The 16,392-nt window shown below is 38.7% G+C and overlaps 1 protein-coding gene and 1 long non-coding RNA gene across 39 annotated transcripts in view; one reads left to right on the top strand and one right to left on the bottom strand.

Annotated features, from left to right (window-relative positions):
- The window catches only part of dlg2 (discs, large homolog 2 (Drosophila)), a 219,563-nt gene that overhangs the window by 134,406 nt on the left and 68,765 nt on the right, over positions 1 to 16,392 (bottom strand). For 3 of the 38 annotated variants that reach the window (XM_051401481.1, XM_051401500.1, XM_051401490.1), the window contains exon 1: positions 6,607 to 6,720. The exons of 34 other annotated variants lie outside the window; for them this stretch is intronic. In XM_051401481.1, the coding sequence (XP_051257441.1) occupies positions 6,607 to 6,705 (99 nt within the window). In that variant the 5' untranslated portion in view covers positions 6,706 to 6,720. Of the gene's footprint in view, positions 1 to 6,606; positions 6,721 to 14,441; positions 14,557 to 16,392 lie in introns of those variants that run through there. One more of the 38 variants, XM_051401488.1, reaches the window with a different exon arrangement.
- LOC127364253 (uncharacterized) overlaps positions 1 to 16,392 on the top strand; it is a 115,907-nt gene that overhangs the window by 52,333 nt on the left and 47,182 nt on the right. The gene's annotated exons all lie outside the window — the stretch shown is intronic.

Genomic DNA, 16,392 nt, shown 5'->3' with positions numbered 1-16,392 from the left:
ATTTTCATTTTATTGGTGTTCACTAAGCTCTCTGTGATCTGTATTACTACTGTATAACTAACTTTGTTTGCTGAGATTTAATGGAGTTGAGATCAGGGATCAAGATTTAAAACTTCTGACAAAGCATAATAACTGGGCCACAAAGAAATTCCAGTAGATAACGCGGTTAAACTGGTTAAACTATTTAATCTGTGCAGACTAAATGAGACAATAAGCAGAACTACTGGGTTAGCCTCATTTCCATCAGTTTGTTCACAGTATATAGCACAAATCACAAAACACAACCGCAACCAACAAAACACAACGAATCCAAAAACACAACAATTAATCAAAAAACACAACATCAACTCAAAAAACACAACAGCAACTAAAAAAAACACAACAACGAACCCCAAAACACTACAACAAAGTCAGGAATATGTGATGAACTTTTCTTTTTTGTTGTTTTCTTAAATTTCCCTCAGTCCGGGCCCTTAGTTTCACTCATTCCCCTGCATTTCCTGTCCCTCTCTACTGTCCTGTCAAAATAAAAAGTGGTCTGGGTGTAAGTGTTGATGCCACCAGTGTCAAAGCTGGCAGCACATGTCAAAAGCAAACTACTCTTTTAAAACTTGAATAGCTGTATAAAAAAGTGGCACCATCACTGCATCCTCCAAGTTACTTTTCAGTTTGTTGTATGCAACAGTAAAACTAAGTCATGGCACTAAGGCCTGATGAATGCCATGTGAATGGAGTGCTACAAGGAGACAGAGAGAGACCCTGGGAGAGATTGAAGAGGACGAGGTACGTGTAAAACTAAGCAGAAGTGGGGAGAGTACAATAATGAGATTTATCAGAGCAATGCAAAGGACTGTTTTTAAACCCTGAAAGGTTCCATTCCAAAGCTATCGAAAGACACAATGGTGATGAAGACTTCCATGTTTTTCAGTTCATCCTAACACTAATCACAAAGTGCTCTTTTCTTGGCTGTGGAGGTTAAATACATTGTCAGGAATGAAGCAAAAGAAGAAAGTGGTTAAAAGACAACAGAAGACCGTGTTAGCTTGGAGGATTTCTGTCATGAAACAAAGAGAAAGCCTATAAAATATACATGTTTTATATTTTCTCATAGTCTCAACAACAACTCATCAATGTTAGTAAATATTGATAGAAAAATATTGTGTATATGATTTTCTGGTAAAATATGTTTAAACACATTTTAATAATTTTGTCATGTATTTTAGTTTTCCTTTCTTGTAACTTACAACTTTTTGGGATATTTTTGGTGTACTTGATATACAGTTGTCTCTGTCAAGTAACATGGAGTAATGGCTCTATATGATTTCCTTTGTTCAGGCCCGGTGGATTCTTGCAAATGCCATTGGGAATGCTAGAACGATGCAGAGGAAGCAGATTATCTGTCTCATGTACAACTGTCAGGATACAGTGACAGTTTCAGCAAATATGACAAAAAATATTTGTATAAAAATGACCTACTGCAGCTTTAAAAATCCTTAAGCAGTCTATATATCATCATCATTTGAATTATTAAAAAGAAAATAATAATTAATGAAAGTGTCCATGTCCAGCCAGCTGTGTGTGATACACACAGTTTTGGAGAGGTGTGTGAACCTCTGGTCTGAGCAGTACAAGTGTACATAATCTACATGGAGGTGGCTTCTGCCTTCGCAGTCTGCATGTATCACTGTGTAGGGCTGGGCATCAGTACTCGATACCTTTCAGGTATTGACGGAAACAACCCGGTACCAAGTAGTATCAAAACTCCGCCTGTCAAGCGATACCTGCAATCTGTTCTTTTTGTACCCAGCTCTCAGTGACAGAGAACGTAACGTGAGCTAACGTCGGTTGTTGGACTGAAATTCTGAACATGCTCATACTCAGATGTATAGGCAAACCTATATTACCCTTTATCTATCCAGATAAAAACATCAAGAACAGTTTCTGTATGATGTTTATTAGACCTATGTAATCTGAATTGGAAGGCCACGTTGTCATGAGCTGTATCTTGTATATTTATTATTAGCTATGTGGTATGTGTATGCACCTTTATGTAATCTGGTGGAAAAACATTCAAATTTAAAACCGGATCATACCAAACAAATATCTGCTTGCATGTCCCCGTGTCCTCCTTTTTGATGTGAAGGAAATGACCAGTTGAAAAAAGTATCGAATGAAGTACTCAATTGGTATCGGTATCGTGTTAAGGGTACTGGTATCAGTACTGGTATCGAACATTTTTAAACCATACCCAGCCCTATCACTGTTTTTTGGTTATGCATTTAGTTTTATCACTTATTTATTTCCTCTAGTCGCTGTGCACCCCAACTCTTGCCTGCACTGCCCAGCAGCAACTCTGAGCTTGGAATTATGAGTCCGATTAGGTCCTTATTTGATTTAGAGATCATTTCAGCTCTGGCATGAGCTTTGTAGGTGTGGCACAGATGGACCGTAGCAGGACTGTGGCAGAGAGATTAAGAAACTTTTTCACATGCTCCAACCTGTAATGTTTTCATTGATTGTCAGAGGATGGTTTTGTACACAGTCTGAGATGCTGCTCACTGTTTTCTCCCTCTCTTCTGCACGTCAGAAAGAACTGCACTCTTTGGAAGAGCTGTCTGGAGGAAAGGACTCTGACATGCCTTGCATAGCAAATCAGACATGTAACTGATTTAAATATGATGGACGGACAGACATCTCAAACAGGGCAAGCAACATATCATCTAATTCATATTATTACATTTCAATAAATGTATGGTTTGGAGTCAGTGTGCAGGCGTTACACTGAAGCCACTGTGTTTGTTTAGTTGTGTTAGAAAGCACCACAGCTGATCAACGCAACAGGGAGGATTGTCCCTCAAAACTGTGTGCTGTTGTTTTACTCCAGCAGCATGTGGTTCCACCATATAGTGACTATTGTTCCCATTTCACACAGTTGGATCGCAGCAAGCTGTTTATCTGGGTGAACTTAACACTTGAAAATACTGCTGGAGGAAATCTGACATTAGTCCCTCTTCACAGTTCACTTTTAACCCTGTAATAGGTCATATTTATAAAAAATATTTATTGTGTGTCTAACAACAGAGCATGAGACGGATAGAAATCAGATTCCTCTGGCTCCTCCTAGTGCTCCTAATAGTATTTGCAAGAATCCACTGGGTCAGAACAAAAACAGAGCCAAGAAAGATAGTTGATTGTTGAGTTGTTTTTTCACATATTTTCTGTCTCGTGTACTACTGTCAGAACGCTGAAATCTTCAGTAAATACGACAGTTATTTTGATAAAAATTAACTACTGTAGCTTTAATTTTTCAGGGTAAATATTATTCATCATGTCACTTAGCTATTGTTGTTCTTAGGGATCAACAGCAACGATAACTGTATTTTCTTGTTTAAACCTGATGGAGTCACTGCACAATCTCCTCCTGCAGTGTGATGCCTCTCATTGTGAGGGTTTGTAAAATGACGTAGCTGTGGGGCCGGTCGGGCTGAGCTGTGTGCAGAGTGTAACCGCTCACGTGTGGTGTTGTCATGCTGCACTGAGAGGATCGCTCCTCTCCGATGTTCACTACAGCCTTTACCAGCAGAATCAAGATGAGATGGAAATGTGGGGTGGCATGGCCGAGGGCAGATTCAGAGCCTCTGTGCAGATTTAGTGTGGAATCTCCTAGCGGTTGTGTGCACTGACCTCTTTCTGTGGCTTTATATACCTACAGTTAGACTCTCTTCCCCCATTCTCTGCTACAGCCCTAATTCCTACAGACAGTAGGAGGGAGAGCTGAGCTATGGGAAAAAAACAAAGAGCACCTGCCCTCTGCTTTTCTTGCTTTCACAGTCAAACATACACATATCTGTTGTCATCTAGTGTTTTTTAGCTTCAGTGTGCCTGGCTCTTTCTAGGTGAGCGATGAATTTTGTACCCACACACTGTCTAGGTGTTTTTCACCTTCCAACAGCACAATAGAAGCTTCTACTGGCTGCACTCTGTGTGTATACGGATCAAAATCTAATTTTATCAGACACCCTACGAGAAAGATTTCATGTATACATGTAAGTTCCGTAAGTGTATGTGATCAGAAGGGAGAAAACAGTAAATGCAATAACAGAGACATCGAAGCAATAGTCAACTGACCTAAAAAGAGATCTCACTTCTCTTTAAACTGACTGGAGACAAACTCGTTCATTTATACAGAAGACAGAAGTCGAGAGGGAAAGCCCCTGCAATTGATATGTGAATCCTCGTAGCTTATTTCTTATTCTGATACTGCAAAATAATTCTCCAGTGACAGAAAAGATGAGGTCTGGATAATTTGCCAGTTTAAGCTGTATTATAGTCAATAGATTAAGCACACACGACTGATATGGGGGTTTTTCAATTGTTTACTGAGTTGAATTTCCTTGCAGGAACAAGGGAGTTTTTTTTGCCCTTGTTCTCAGCTGTGTTTCTGATGTGAGATCAGGTGGACAGTGTGTTGCCCTGGCTGAAAGAGTACCTGTGCCTGAAAGTGAGCATTCCCGACAATAAATATTTTTATACATGCTTATATTGCTGTATTGTAGGCATATTTTAACTCTTAGTTTGACGTTCGTAAGGCAAGTTCAAAGTTACAGGTATAAGTTACAACGTCTGGTAGGGCTGTGCTGCTGCAGGCACCAGGCTAAAGTTAACCTTGGCCTTAATAATAAAACTCTGTTGTAAAAATCTCACAGCAGAGATTAACTGGGAGTCAGAAGAAAGCACAATAACTCATTAATATTGTTTGCCCTGTCTGAAGGGAGGTGGCAAGAGACGATGATTTTCTGCCCTGTTCTGTCTGTTTTAACTCTCCCTCCTCTTCCTGACTATTACCATTCAAACCAGTTACTGACTGCTTATATTTCTGACAGTCAAGACAGCTGGTACACTCAGTTATTCCAGTCATCATGTATGGGCATATGATATTGTCTCATATTGACTGCAGGCCCCTGAATTAAATCAAATCAAAAATCAGACTTTGTGATATCAGAAAACACTGCTTCACGGTCTAAGGAATCGATATAATATCGTACTGTGTACTGTTAAACTGGTGATTTACACCCCAACTGTTAAATAAAAAGAGAAGAGCTGAGAATTATTCACAATATGATCCACGAACTGTAGCTAAATCACTGTTTTGCAAATACATGATCACGGCACATATGAGTCTGTGCATCTGGTTATCAAAACTTTTTAACTAAAAAAGATAAACTGTTCTGACATTATCTTCCTCGAAACTGAACTGAGTACCAATCCAGTGCCTCCCCCCCCCAAAATGTAAGAAAAAACTATTACCCTTCTGGTTTAACAATACAGGCCTACTGCTGCTCTGACATCATTGTAATATTTTATGGATATTTCCTATTATATTCAGTGCATCACAATAACAGTAGAGAACAAGTGATAACTGTACAATGAACCCAAACAGTGAACACAATAACTGCAGGAAGACTGTGTAAAGTGAGAGATTTAGATGAATTTTGAGCAGATTATTTCCTGTGAATATTGATCAGAGATGAGCTTTACTGATATTTTCCATGTCTGTATTATATATATTTGATATATATTTTTTTTTTTGACAAATTCTGTTGTTTTTCTTTTGTTTTATTTCCATTGTTCTCTTAGCTCTTTGACTGCTTTAACTGTGTACTTTTCTAAAGCAGGATGGGGCTGTTTATCAGAGTAAAGGCTCTGTGAATATATCTTCTTCCTTATCCTGTTAATTTAGATCTTACATAATGATCATTTAGTTTGTTTCACAGAAATGAATAAAATGCTGAGATATAGGCTTACTGTGTGTATTTTTGTTTCCTTACACCCCTTAAAATTAAGAAGGCTTTGTGACTCACCATGAAGCTTTGCCGAACCCTTGTAGGGGGGTCCTGACCCCCAGGTTGGGAACCACTGATGTAAAGCACATGCGGACAATGGCGTACAATCAGCAATAGCTCTATGCATCAATGTCAGCTCACAACAGCAAATTTATGAAGAATAAAAAAAATAAAAAATCTTCTGGTAGATTTCTATACCCTCTTACCCTGAGCATTTTGCTCCAGACAAGTCTTAAGAACCTAAACAGGCTTCCCTGAAAGTGCTAGAATATCATCCAATATTCACTTTCTAGTATAACTCTGGGGTCAGGCCTGCTGAGCTTAAAGCACTGTTAAATACAGGAATGCAGCAAAATAGTAGACATGAGAGAACAAGGAGTGTTTACAGCACATTAAAGGCAGAGGAATAATTCTGACCTGTCACTATAATAAATGAAAGGTGACAGTACATGGAAGTAGAAATATTACAGTAGCTGTAAATATGCCCTCATTAAGCTCCAGTAAGCATTAATACAGCTTTAAGGAACGCAGATGGAAAAACAAATTCTGCACCAGCACCACCTTTTAGATAAAAATTAAAATAGTTTTCTCACTCTTCAGAAGAACATAACCAGTGTAATCCTATTCCCACAGGATTCTCACTCAGATCAGATATAACACGCAATAATACAAAGAGCACCACAGTCACTGACAGAAACATCTCCACTACAACTCAAAACGTCACCATGTTCTTCTGAAGCAAAGAGACCAGTTTGCAACCTACCTTGCATCCAAACATCAACGACAAGGTGTTGTTGGTGCAGGCAACTTTGCAGTGGCACAGCACCGGGGTGCACTCAGGGCTTCTGACTATGGGAGACATTGCTGTTAAAAAAAAAGAACGGCTGGATGGACTCTGCCGTACGTGGCACACAGCTTAAAGGCAGAAAGACGAGAAGCTTCAGTGGAACCGAACGAGAAAGCTAGAAAGAGGGATCACGCTTCACGAGAGCAAGGTTTTGCATACGGGCTTTTGCTCTCTCTCTCTCTCTCTCTCTCTCTCTCTCTCTCTCTCTCTCTCTCTCTCTCTCTCTCTCTCTCTCTCTCTCTCTCACACACACACACACACACACACACACACCCTGTCCACACCATACCCTCTCCCTCTCTCTCTGTAAGCAATGCCCACTGTCTCTCTCTTTCTTTATTTTCCCTCTGTTCTCCTCAATTCCCCTAACCATCCACCTCCTCCTGTTAGTCTCATGTCTGTGGAGGGAATAACTCATTACCAGAATAATCTGCCAAATCACTTGTCCTTAACTGGTTCAAATTTCACTTTAGAAAAAAACTCCTGTCACTGTTTTACACTGAGTAAGCAGTTGCTATGCACGTGCAACAACAGTCTACATGTTGTAGGGTGCTCCCAGCTGGCCAAGCCTTCAGCTGACAAATTAGAACTACAAGCAACTACTTTTACTGTCAGGTTTAGAGATTCCCCTGAACAGAATGTATTAAGAAAGTCCACTTAAACCGCACAAAAAGTACTGAATATTTATTATGCAGCTGTCGAAGGTCGGAATGTATTGCCTACCTGAATGATGCATTCATGTGCATTATATAAATCTTGTATGAATGTGAAAAACTGCTTATTTTCACACACAGAATCTCTCACCCAGTACAGTAACTTTATTGGTTGCCACTAGCATGAATACTGTCTTTCACTTTACAATAAAAACATACAAATGGCACAAACCAACCTCAGTCTGTCATTAACAATACAACCTTAAAAACTCCAGTAGGTAGGCTCCTAGTGGTTAGGTTGCATATTGCAGCCAACTGCAAAATACAAATGCCCCACCCTCACATTTCAAGCATATAGGAGAAGCACCAACATGCTGGACTATGAATGAACGAGAAGAGGATTATTACTATTATGCGAAAAAAAAAACGCACTATTTCCTTCTTCTTGAGTCAGGTTTGATAAAAAAACAACAGTGACCAGCTGTTTTAGGAAACTATTTAATTTTTAAAATGGAACTATATATTTGTTTATCATTTTTAAGTCAGAACGTATTGAGAGACAGACTAACACACTGTTGATTTTGGCCTTTTCATGGGATTTGTTGACTAAAAAAACCTAAAAAATAACATAAAAAACACACCCACTTTAACTGTTGCTGGTCTGTATTCCTCTGTTGCTTCGTCACCTAAACATATGACATTTATGTTAATAAATGTTAATAATTACCCTCATACTGCAACTGTTTCATTTGTACACTGTTGCCATACCAAAAAAATATCACTGTGGTTTCTGCTTCACTGACAGCCTCCATGCCAATAAAAAAAAAAACAGGATAACACTGGCAGTTCTCCTTTCAGACAGAAAATGGCCTGATGCTTCAGAAGGACTTCCATTCACAAGCAACTGCTATTACCTGGGGGTTTTTTATTAGGCATTTACTCTGAGGTAAAAGGGATCATTGTAGTCCAATGATATTACTGACATGGCCTATTTGGATAGGATTAATCATCAGAGATGCTCTGCTTATATTGTGATCACGCTATCTCTTGGAAATCAGATTCAAATGTTCAAATGTAGCTTCAGGGCATTATTCCAGAATGAGTCATTCTGCTATTCAGTCTGTTTCTGTAGCACTGTTCTCTTGAAATAAACTTTCCTGCTACATTTAGGATAGCCATATTACAACTTGCATAGCTAAGTGCTAAATGCTAAAATTAGTTTTTGACACACTTACAGTTAAATATTTTAATCATAACTAATAATCATTATCATATCCACCCCCTCAATGGCATAAGTCACAGCCAGTATTAGCCAAGAAGCCCTCTGGCAGGCCCACAACAGTGTGCGGAGGTTGAACGTTGCACACACTTCTTCATCTGGCACTTCGCCCAGGAAAGAGATGAGAGCCCTGGGTGAAGTGCTAATGTGTGCTTACCAGGTGAAAATGACAAAACCACAGTAGGTTAATAACTACTATATATATATATATATATATATTTTTTTTTTTTTATATATATATATATATATATATATATATATATATATATATATTTATATATATATATATATATATAAAAAATATATATAAAAATAATATATATATATATATATATATATATATATATATATATATATATATATATATATATAAAAAATATATATATATATATATATATATATATATATATATATATATACACATTCACAGGTACAGGTAAATATGAACTAAATGCAGACAGGAAGCAGGTGAGAACAAAAATGTGTTTTTTTGGGGGGAGAAATCAGAAATCAGAAAAAGATTTTTAACACATTCTCAGCATATGGTCCCTGAGGAACGCGGCAGCACACACATATAATTGCGGGTAATGAGTCGGTTCTGTAACTGAACTCTGCAGGTGTGGGTTTGCAAAACTGGACCTGTGTCAGACATACTTTATCGCTGTCATACAATCCCTATTAAGAAAGAAGTCAAGTACAGTAAATGTATTCTAACGAAACAAAAGTTTGAAAGTTTGAGTTGAATATCATGTAATCCAGTGTTTGTCAGCGTTTTACACCATGTACCACCTCAGAAAATATCAGGGTCTCTGTTATCTCCTTTATGACCAACGTTAAAATACAGCAGCATATGCCGACCCAGTCCAGCTACAGACAGCTCACACAGGAGGCAGCTTTATTCCTAATAAGATTATTTATTCTTGACTGTTGTTGAATCCTGAATGGAACCTATTCAAGCATTCAACATAGCAGAATAAATGCATAAATGTTACATTCATTTTAAATTACATTTAAAATGTTTTCATTGGAAATGCTGTAGTATTTTGATAGTATGATATGTTTTTTAATTTAATTTCTAAAAAACATTTAAGAGATTCCTCCATGTACTACTAGAGGCAGCTCATGTACCACTATGAACCATAGTTTGAGAACCAGCTCTGGAAACAATGTGATTCTTCTGGCAAAATAATATTATGTTATATTACTTCAGTTTAAGATACTTGATGGTTGATACTACATGTTGGATTACTTCTCTAGAATCTGCAGCATGATTACACACTGAATTTCCCCAATTGGCTGTGCAAAATTGATGAAATTCTCTGGAGCCAAGATACAGCACTGTAAAAGCCTACTGTTTCTCCTTCTGGCTCAATACAAAAAACAACATGTAACCCTGCTATAGCTGGTTCAATCCTCTGTCTGTCTTTCAACGTCTCTCTCACATGACTATTCATTAGTCCTCAGCCTGCAGGAGGGCTGCACAGGATGAGATCATTAAAATTCTGGAGAGCCACTGAGCACTTGTGCAGTACTGTAGCTGAGGACTACATACCACAGCTGCAGTAGCTGCAGTATAAGGCGCTTTCCAGACACCTTGGCATCCTGATTCATCAGTATAAATCTACAGCATATAGTACAGTATGGTGCTATTTGAACTGAACCACTAGATGGAACTGTAACACTAAGGATTTTGCACTGTGTGGAACAGAGAGAGCCAGGAACTAAAAATCCAATTATAGCCCACTTTAATAAACAGTGACTGAGGTCAGTGAGGATTAATTAATCAGGGAGCCTGTGGGAAACAATTCTACAGAACATTTCATAAAAAATAACTAAATCTGAGGCGAGTAAGGGAAGACTAGTAGCAAGGGCTGTTTCTTATTTCTCATCCCTTCTAAGTTCTGCCTTTTCTTTTGTATTTAGTCAGTTCCTATTTCTATCAGTCATTTAGTTTGATATCACCTCCATGCCTATTATTTGGTATCCTGATAACTTCAATGCCACATGCACAACTGTATGGACTATGGAAATGAATGTAGTAATGCAATACATAGATGATTGTGGAAAGAAGAATTGAATCTGTGACACAAATGTGCACAAAGGGACTTGCCAAATGCAAGCCACACACTCAACAGTAAGTAAACTCAAGTGTTTCATTGTTGTTTTTTACACACTGTCATCCATGACTGCAGGTATTGAGAGTCCCCAGAGTTCTAAGGTTACAAGGCTTGGTAAAACCCTGTGAATCAGGAATCAGCAACTGGGCACTTCTTGAGAAGTTTCTCACAGGGACAAAACCAGAGCTAATTTCATTCTTCATTCTCATTCTCTCCTCTCAAGGCTGTCAACTCCAGTTCAAGCTTCTCTGTCTGAACTTTTATGTCTATCCACGCTGAAAGAGGGATCCCTCCTCTGCAGCTCTTCCTGAGTGTTTTTTTTTTTTCATTTTTTCCCCTGATAAGGGGTTGTTCTAGATTTTTGTTAAGATTTAGAGTTAGGGTTAGTATGCTGTACATATTGTAAAACCCCTTGAAGCAAAAAAATTGTGATCTATATTGATACAATTGACTTGACTTTCCCCAATACAATGTGGCTGATGAATCTGTTTTCTTTTCTGCTGAATGTAAGGATTCTAATCTGCAACTCCTCTTTGTGTGTTTGCTGCTGAGGCGTTTGCAGGTGGATATCTTGGCCATATCTCAAGTAATGTGAAAATAGGACGCCAACATATCCCTATTGCTAACTTGGCCGCAGCTACACACTTTATAATTCACTTCTGTTTTCTGAGAAGTCGACAACAAGGCTAAATGCTGCAATCACAGGATTCATTCCTACTTTAAGTATGTTCCAGCAAGAACATGACACACAAGCAACAGAATGCCCAAAGTCAGCACTGGCCATCTACATCCACAGTTTTATACTGAAATGAATCTTGGATGCACGTTTCCAGATGAAACCTCCACCAGCACACAGCCCATGACTCAGTGACAAATAGAATGTGGAATCCGAACTGTAAACTGAACCCACTCAGTAGCTGATGGATGATGTTTACACACAACACTTCCCCCACACTAGGTTAATGATCCAATTACAAATATGTCCATTCAAGAGGAATATAAACACTGTCTCACAAGTGGTTGTGGTTACGCAACAACAGAATGTAGCCATGTTCTTTCACACAGTGACTCACATTAATGAAATGCATGTCATGTGTGTCTATACATTACAGGGAATCAAGGTACCACACCTTGCCATAGTGTGTCATGAATCCTCACTGTAATTTACATTATTACAGTACTACAAAGGTACAATCAAGCTATTAATTTGCTATTACCTCCAAAAATAAGGATGCCATGATTTTTGATGGACTGACAGATGCGTCCCAAATTATTGCTATACAGGTAGCTTCAGCAAAGATCCGCCAATAGGCCCTGAGTCTACTGTCAACAAGTCATGACATGACCAGTGTCTGTAGGAGTTGAGCAGCATATTCAGTCAAATAAGTTCTGATCATGCTGATGTTAAAGAGTGAAACAACATGACGAAGTGACAGATTTCGCTCAGAGTTTGGTGGAGAGAGCGAGGCAAAGCAGATGGAGCTGTGAGTCATCAGATTAGAAACGGTAAAGGCATCCTTTTAACCCTTTGTACCTCTATTTAACAATGTAAAATTACAAAAAATCTAACTTTCTATTTTTAAAATCCAATCATTTTGTCTTCCTGTATAACAAAATGTTACATTTTACATAAGCATGAAATATTCTATTCAAACCAATAATATGACATATATCTGAATATCTTCAAGCTTGCAAATGCCATTAGGAGCACTAGAACGAGACAGACGAACCTGATTTTTTCACAGACTTTCTGTCTCATGTACGACTGACAGTTAAAATTTCAGTAATAATGAAATAAAGTTTTTTGTATAGATTAAATACTGCAGCTTTAACATTAAAAACAAAGAAACAAGGTTTGGGTCTCTTTAAATACCAACTGAAGATTGGTTAGTTCCTCATTATTCTAACTCGGTGAAAGACAAAGACTGCTAAAAGGCTGGGGGTAATGGTTTACCTTTCTCTTTCTCCCACATTTCTACCACTTGAATTCCCTTACATCCAGCCCAGAAAACCAAGGGGCTTTCCCTCTGAACAATACCTGCATTCTGACAAGAGAAAGGAAGAGCCAGAGAGAGAGAGGGGGAAGACAGAGAGGTAGCCAGAGAGGAAGACAGAGAGAGAAAGCATGAATGGGCTAGAGGCCACTTTATTGGCTCTCACAAAGGGAGGCCCTGGGACAAAAACAAGTGGAGTCAACATACTTTTCCATTCGTTATCACAAATCGTTCCCAAGCACAAACTAACAGCTCTAGCTGTCTTGGAAAAGGACAGAATGATTCTGATTTGTCAAGATGAAAGCCAGTGTCTTGTTATATAACAAACAGGACTACTAAGTGTTTTAATAAAAAGTGCTTCACAACAAAAAGGCAGGACAGCATTCATAATGTCCAGCAGATGACAAAGTATGAAGTGCCATAACAACAACAACAAAAACTGCTACTGCTTTTCAACTGCAATGTGACTAAAGCCAATGGACAAGAGACAACCAGAGCACAAAACTCTATATTTACGACTAAAACTGTGTGTATGCACAGAGAAATACGCATATTTTTATAAAGCCGCATATAGGCATGGTTCTGTTTTATAAATCTCAGTCATTGAACTGGGCGCACATTTCCACTCCCCCAGTTAGTAATACATGGAAATAGAAACACCCTTAGACAGAAGTTGGCATATCCATACTTGTTCCTGCCCTTAACATTCATCAGACCTGTCAATGAGGAGAACGACAAAGAAGAAAAAGTGCAATTTAACCAACTGTGTCCCATCAGTGAGGTCCTCCAACAGTACCACAGCAGCCGTCATTAAGGACTGCTGGGGTTGTGTGTAGCACCTAGGCCACTAATTTATTACCATCGTTTGGTAGTTCCACATCCAGGGGGTGTAAGAAAGTACTGAAAAATATTGTATCACAATGTTTTGTTTAAACCCCAAACCGCTAGATAGTGGTCTCATAAAAGTAAACTTTTTAAATCAGATTGTATGCATATGGGGGTACACTATGACAGTTTTTCACAAGTAAGATAAAAAAAAGAAGCAATATTTTGTTGCGCTACAGTATCTCAATATATCACAATATGTTAAACCATAGCTCCTGTATTGTGATACATATTATATCACCAGATTCTTGCCAATACACAGCTCTATTTATATCATACAAGACTTAAGCAATTATTAGATTATCAATATTGACATTTTCTGTCAATAAGTTAAGAAATTATGAAGAAATGTTTGTTTCAGATGGACATCCCTCCTTAGAACATCAGCTGTTTTGTGTGTGTTTGGTTTTTACTGAGCTGTATTACAAATAAAACATATTCTGGCACAAAAAATGACCTACAGTACATCACCACTGAGATTTATACATATGAATGATTCCGTCTATAAGCCTGTACAGTTGAACCTCGGTGTGGTAAGACGTGAGGCAGAGCGAGAGCAGGAAACTACAGCAGAGAGCGAGGTGGCTGAGACTGAAAAGGAACTGGAAGAAAAATAGACTTTGCTGCAGTTCTCTGCTAGAGTTCAAGCTCCTTACCACTCAAGACTGCAGGGTGAGCTGGCAGCAAATGTACACTTACATGCCTATGCACACACACAAACACACACTCACATGCATACTCATACACAGCTGGAGTTTCTCCCTGTCACTCATGTAACACTTGTAAATTCTAAACTGTGAACGGCCTTAAAGTCTTTCCTTACCTCCACGCTCTTTTCCTTCTGCTCCTGCATGCCTGTGTATGTAACTGTGTGTGTATATGTGTAGAGATTCAACCTGCTATCTCCCTAGCTGGGAAGTGCTCTCCTCTCATCAAACTACTGCCTGCTCTCTGGCAGCACTCAGACTGGCTGCTCATTGTGCCGGTGTGTGTGTGTGTGTGTGTGCAAGCGTTGTCAGTGTTGTGGGGCAGCAATGAATTGCTTCCCCATCGCTGCATCGGTAACTGCGGCAAACAAGTTCCCTCCCACACCCCGCCCCGCTGTAGGGAGTTCAGCCAAGAGGGAACCACAGGCTGGCCAGACTCTGCTGTAGCACGGACGCTTCCCGGGGTGACGCACACACACACCAGACCGTAAAATAGTTTGACTCCAACACAAACACAAGAAAGTGATCAGTTAAGTAAGTGTCTGTTAGCATAAGTTTGGAGGGTTATGTTGGTCTATGGGAGCAAAGTTTGCATACATTGTGCTTTTGCATGAACATAACATAGTGGAGTAACAATCAGCAGCTAGTAAATTAGATTAGATGTTCTTTATTGTCCCCAAAGAAAAATTAATTTTGCTTAGAACAGACAAAACAATAATTAATGTTAACTGGCCAAGGTAAATCTCGTACAAAGTTGTGTCAGTACAGCTGCTGCATTGTCTGCTTAATGGTATTAACTGTATCCTAATGCTACATTAGGGGAATGGTAAACTCTGCCTATTTGTCCACTGAAGAAAAAACTTTAACATTAATAGTAAACCATCAAAGTTCTTCTTTTTTTTCAATGCAAAGGTGTAGATAAACTTTTTAAATGATTTAACAATAATTTCAACAAAAAAAACAATATATTGTGTATAAAAAATATATACACATATATTATATATGAGCGGTAAACTTAATTATATGACTGTACTGTGATAAAACCCATCAATGCGGGTGCCCAGTTAGCTCAGCTGGTAGAGCTGGCGACCCATGTACTGAGGCTGAGTCCTTGCTGCAGCGGCCCAGGGTTCGAATCCAACCTGCGGCCCTTTACTGCGTGTCATCCCCACTCTCTGCCCCCCTTTCCTGTCTATCTTCAGCTGTCTCAATCATAAAGGCAATAAAAGCCCCAAAAAATACTTAAAAAAAGAACCCATCAATGGTATGGTCAAGCCAGCCGTTACTCCGATCTCCATGGTCAAATCAGCCGCACTTCGATTTACAGCGTATTCACTTCCGGTTTTCAGAATAAAGGTATTAAGAACAGTAAGCTATAATTCAAACCTACATTTAAAATAAAATATGTTACATTAAAGTGTTTCATGCGCCCATGATGAATAAAAAACATACATAATATCAAGCATTTTTACTGCACCAATTTGTAGGAAAACGGAGGAAATAAAATATATGAATACATGGCCCTTTAGGGCTTCCGTACCTCCTAGTGCTCCTAATGGTACAAAAATCCGCCGGGCCAGGATGAAGAACACCCAATCAGAGCCAATAAAGATATAAAGACGCTTTGGGTTGGAGGCTTGAAGATAGTTGATTGTTGAGTCTCATTCCCAGGGTAAGTTACTGCTAACAAAAACCAAACATCTCCTACTGCTGCAGCTTCACATTAAAAGCATTTAACTGGCGAAACACAAGTTGACTTTTATTTTGAAGCTCTTTAATTGTAAAATAATCGTGATTTCAATATTGATCAAAATAATTGTGATTCTCATTTTGGCCACAATTGTGCACTCCTATGTGCATTCACTGAACATTCAGACAGCAATGGCGCATTCTTTGTGTTGTATTTTATGGCACATTCAAATGGTGCAGTGTTTATGTCCTAGACATTTCTACATACTAAAAATGAAATGAAAAGATTCATGAAGCTATACTTGTGTCATACAGTATTTATGATACCAGGACCACTGCCTGCAATTTACATTGACATGTGTATCACAGCGAGGAATA

The sequence above is a fragment of the Dicentrarchus labrax genome, unplaced genomic scaffold, assembly GCF_905237075.1.
Source record: "Dicentrarchus labrax unplaced genomic scaffold, dlabrax2021, whole genome shotgun sequence".
Lineage (NCBI taxonomy): Eukaryota > Metazoa > Chordata > Actinopteri > Moronidae > Dicentrarchus > Dicentrarchus labrax.
This window is presented reverse-complemented; position numbering and strand designations above follow the sequence as displayed.